The sequence below is a fragment of the Gavialis gangeticus genome, unplaced genomic scaffold, assembly GCF_001723915.1.
Source record: "Gavialis gangeticus isolate Ggan-Ray unplaced genomic scaffold, GavGan_comp1, whole genome shotgun sequence".
Classification (NCBI taxonomy): Eukaryota; Metazoa; Chordata; order Crocodylia; family Gavialidae; genus Gavialis; species Gavialis gangeticus.
The window spans coordinates 127030257-127035327 of record NW_017729022.1 but is presented as its reverse complement, the minus strand read 5'-3'; the positions used below and the strand labels follow the sequence as shown (position 1 = coordinate 127035327).

At 41.6% G+C, this 5071-nt stretch overlaps 1 protein-coding gene across 1 annotated transcript in view; it reads right to left on the bottom strand.

Moving 5' to 3' along the window:
* Positions 1 to 5071, bottom strand: part of SNX5 (sorting nexin 5) — a 54182-nt gene that overhangs the window by 19787 nt on the left and 29324 nt on the right. The window contains exons 2-6 of the mRNA XM_019516147.1: positions 2777 to 2881; positions 2145 to 2255; positions 1499 to 1620; positions 818 to 941; positions 87 to 179 (exon numbers count right to left, since the gene is read on the bottom strand). Coding sequence (XP_019371692.1) covers positions 87 to 179; positions 818 to 941; positions 1499 to 1620; positions 2145 to 2255; positions 2777 to 2881 — 555 coding nt within the window. The remainder of the gene's footprint in view (positions 1 to 86; positions 180 to 817; positions 942 to 1498; positions 1621 to 2144; positions 2256 to 2776; positions 2882 to 5071) is intronic.

Sequence of the window (5071 nt, the reverse complement as noted above, 5' to 3'; positions counted from 1 at the left end):
GGGGGGGGGGGGGCAGGGAAGGGAATCTATACTCCCCACTCACAGCAGAGTTTATCTATTGTTGGAAAGGGAAAATAGCATCTTACCTTCACACTAGAGAAGACTTCATCAGCACTCTTCACCATGCTTTTTAAAAAGCCACCAAACATCTCTTTTGTATTTTTCCTCCGGACACTTAGCTAAAAAAAACAGAGTATGCCAGAAGATTTTAGAAATGCAGCCCAAAGTAGCTTTTATAATGGTCCCTTTGTGGGGTTTAGCTTTATATTTTAAAAACAAACAAACAACCAGTACTGTAAGAAGGTAAAGTTAAAGATGCTTCTTTCTTATAAGCAATGGCCTGTTACCACAGATACTATTCATTGTGAAGTAGTCTTCCCTTCCCTGTAGGAAATGTTTGTTTCAGAAGTTATTGAGCGCATGTAGGTACCCTGTACGAATGCAACAAACCTAATTAGAGATGCTTGTTGAGTTCCCTCCCCAACTGCAGCTTTGGGGTTTTTTTTTTTTGTTTGTTTGTTTTTTTTATTGTCACCAAACATATAGGCAGGTTTCTCTGGGCTATGGTGTACCAGCTTCCTTGCCGGAGCCAGACTTCTTAGAAATTGCTTACTAAGCTTCTGTCACATCTTAAGGGACCACTTCTCAGAAGAGGATGTTGCCATTACATGAAGATAATGTCACATAATACCACAGGGTATACATATTGTGCTTCCCCCCCTCCCCAAAATACAAGCTTGGCATTTTTCTAGTCATGTGCCAGGAAAATAGCTATTTCTAACATTAAAAATTCAAGTAAGTTAAGAAGAGGCCTTACATCCTGGTCATACTCTAGGAAAACATGGAAATTGTGATCTCTGCTGATCACAGGATGAGAAGAAATTCGCTGAAGGAAAATTTCATGAGATGATACAGTCTTCTTGAAGACAGCAAGGTATTCCCTAGAAGACAGCCAGATCAGACTTAATAGGGACACACACACAATACTGTTTTTCAGTGCATAAAAGGTATTCTTTTACTAGATATTATTCTACTGAATGGATTCTACACATATTCACTGCAATTTTTCAAGTGCACAGATTCATGGAGACATTGCATCTAGAAGTGGGTTTAGAGTCTATAAGAGTGATATGCTTCAGCATTCTAACCTGCCACCCCAAGGTGGAGTAAGCCAGACAGAGTTATACCAGAGTCACACTAAGGAGGGCTGAAGAGGGCCTCAAGATCCAATCTAACCTCTGCTCAAGGTAGGATCACCCCTATTCAAACTTTGCCAGGTAAGTATGGGTCTAAGATACTCTTTAAGGCCTCGGGAAAAATACATGTCTGCCCCCTCACCCCCATTCAGCTATAAGGCATAATGCCCAATAAAAACACCTCTAATGTGCAAAAAGGTAAACCAGGGGATTTAGAGTGTAGGCACTCTACAGGACAGAACACCAAGTTGGTCCGCTAGACACGTCATACTGAAAGTTGAGTCAAAGATCCATGTACTCACGCTTCTAATTCTTGCTTCATTTTGGCAAATTCTTCTTTCGTCATAGACACTTCTCCTTCCCCAAGCTTCTGCATCTTTTCTCTAGGACCATCAAAGTCAGGCTTTGAGGGTGCTGGAGGTATCTAGCCAAAAGAACCTGCATTAGTAGCAGCTACTATCCACTATGTAATGAAGGTTTCAGAGGAGCTCTGGAGTCCACTGCCCTGATGTCCAGGTTTTGACTAGTGCTGTTTGTTAATGGAAGTAGGTGAGCTCATCCACAACAGTCTTTTGTGCCAGTCTAAAGATTGGCATATAGTGGCTCTTCATTAGTTATTCCAGCAAATACCCTTGAAATGGTTTTGGGAATTTCTGATTATACCTGCGAGTCAGAATGGTGCACAGATGGCCCTTTCAAAGAGACACTTACAGGGTCAGGAATGATACAAGAATGGAATGGGTATAGGTCTCCAATTTAATTTTGGCTCTCTAGCCCATCAGCTTCTAGAACACAAGGATAGAATACAGCTCAAAGGGCTTCAGGTGTTATAAGAGATTAGAGCTAGGACATACTACTAGTATTCTTGTTTTAACAGGTTCAGCATCAGCACTTCATCTCAGATTCTACTGTGGTACTTCATCTAGGACTGCATTAGACACCACTTACAATAAGTCCAGCGTAGTCTTCAGTTTCAGAGAGCGTGTCATGTAACCATACAAAGTCTTCATGCTGTCTTGTAACAGAAAACTCGGGGCTTTGAAAAGTTGGCAGTGTGGTCTGAAAGAGAAGAGATCTAGAAATCTTACTGCTAGCAAGTTTACACTCACCCTAGAAGTACATGTTATCTGCCAGAGCAAGCTAGTCATTTAGCTTAGTAAAACTTGTGCCAAAGTCATCTCCATGTAAAAGGGGACTCATCTTCATTATTAAAGAAGATCCAAATTACTTTAATACAAAGCATTAATGTTGAATAAAAAACCCCAAAAACCCTTTGAAGTCAGTTGTAGTTTCCTCTCTACTCATGCCCAAGCCAAGAGCAGCGTCTACCCATCTGCAAATTCAATGAGTCAGTTGCACATCTTACATTTAGAGGGTTTTGATCCAACTTTCAGCCTAGAATTTGAAGACTAGTGCTTAAAAATCTGCAGATACCATATTGATAGGGCTTTTACATGAGCAAGCCCAATTCAAATTTGTAAGCAAGTTTATTACATTATATGCAAGGATGTCAAAAGAATCTTCTTTCCCTAACTGCACCCAAAGGTCATGGTAAGGAAACTGGTGGGGGTGAAAATTACCTTAGTATGTACCGTGAACTTCACTTTATCTTTTTCACTCAGAGCATCTGGGATATCAATCTGGAGGGAAGGATCAATATTCAGGTCCACAGACACAGCCCTCAGCTGAAAAAGAAGTTAGTAGATAACCTTGAAGTCAGGCATAGAGAAGGCACAGGGCAGCTCTATTTGCAGGTCAAACATGCCCCAATAAGGATGGCATCATGACTACACCGACAACTAAAGAAAGGTCATTTGTAGTCACAGTTGACTATGTTTTATATGAACCATACAGGAGCTACAAGTCTTCCCACTGCAGACTCTTCAAACAGACAGCTAGTTGAGAGTCAGTGCTACCTATGAAGGGTTTTGAAGTGTGTGCTCCTTTTCATAGGAGGGCTGAAGAGTTTGTTCTAGTTTCCCCTGCAATTATCAATAAATAACTGGAGAGACAGCCTAATCTTTTATAATTCTTTAATTCTGGTATGGAAGACATGGGCATGTAAGCTTGCCAAAATATTAGCCAGCAATTCAGCCATTTTCTAGTCTAGTCTGGAACTCCACAGTACCGAGACCCATCCTGGACCTCACAGAAGCCAAAACAAAAGCTAGCATACAAACCAAGGCACCATCTTCATTAAAGTTACCTTTAAGGGGAGAGGGAAAGTGTACAAATAGCAGTTTTATTTGCCAAAGCTGAAATTTTGCAGGTCTGGAAGAAAAAAAAGCTCCAGATGAAGTTTCAATGCATTTTGGCAGTGGTAAGGGAAGGGATCCTCCTCATCCCTTGGAACAGTTGCACAGCTTCCATACTTTGGATCTTTAGCATGAGCTGTGGTGTATGGCCCATCAACCACACCTTTGCAAAGCAAAAGGAAACACTGAAGCATCTTGACATTTGGCCAAACATAAGAGCAACAGCAAGCCGAGTAGGGAGATCTTTTTCCTGCCCATTCTCTTCCTGCCACAGAAGCATCTCTCGAGCTGTCCAACATCATTCTCATGCACCAATGATGACTTCTCCTTATGTTACTTCCCATCTCCCCGTGACTTATCATGGGGTATTCCCCATCAGTTCCAGAGGTTCTTGCCTTTTTAGGAGACGGGGCCCTGCGTCACAGCCCTTAATGCAGTTCCAGCAATGCAATCCCTACTTCCTACTTTTCCAAAAGGGCCTTCCCCAGAGACAGGCAGGCTCTTCTGTGCAGAAGACAAGAAGAAAGCAGTTCTTCTCAGGAAGAGATGGTGAATCAAGAGCATCTCAGGTACTGAGAATGGATGCAATTACATTCAATGCAAGATGTTCCAATAGAAAAATAAAACTAAAAGAATGATTTGTTGGATTCCAAGGTGCTTCATAAAAAACGTTCCAGCATCCAGAGTGCAAGATCACGTTAAAACTTCCAATTTAAGTGGGGGTTTTTAGCCCAAGCTAGGGCATCCATAGCAGACTTTCCTCAACAGTGGAATAACTTACTTGAGTTATACAGCAGTACAGGTTAAGATACCTCTTTCTACTTCAATAAGAACCTATAATGGTTTCTCTTTCCACCTGGCTTCCCCCATTTAAGAAGTTTGCTCAGGCAAGTAGTGCTTTACTGCTTGATGCTTCTTATTTAGCAAATAAATGGCATCCCTCGTGTAGCTTGTTTTCAGTGACTTGACGCACAAGGCATTTAGCAAAAAATATTTTTCACCAGGAGAAAAGACAGGAAGGGCACATCCAATTCCTGTGTAGGAAATTACTAGTGGCTGCATATTAGAAGTGGAAGCTCTTGCAAGCATGTAGACTAGAATTCTCAGCTGGTTTTAGTCATCACCTGTATTCTACTAGCATGCAGATGCCTCAGCGTGACCAAGTTCAAGTACCTATAGTGCTACAGGTCACCTTTTCTCAGTATCCCTTGTTTCAGGGAGCTTGCATTCTCATTTTTCTTCTCCAAGGGAAACCTGACAGACATGAAGCAATTTACCCAAGTTCACAACACAAAAGCTTGCGACAGAGCTAGTGAATCAGCCAACAGGCAGTCCAAGTCTTCCAGGAAACTAAGCTATACTTGGGCCATTAGAATAGTATTTTAATAAAGGCTCTTACATACCTAAGATTTTACTACACAGTGCATGAGAGAGAGAGGGGACAAGCAAATAGCAGACAGAAGTTAAATCAAAAGTTTTGCTCTTGGGCGATCTGGATGTTAGTTTTACAAAACCAAAGTGCTCTTTTCCAAGGCAAGAGCCCATCTAATAACTAGTGCTGTACATCATGCACAGCCACCACCCTTGGAGGGGGGTGGAAAAAAAGAGAGACGACAACCT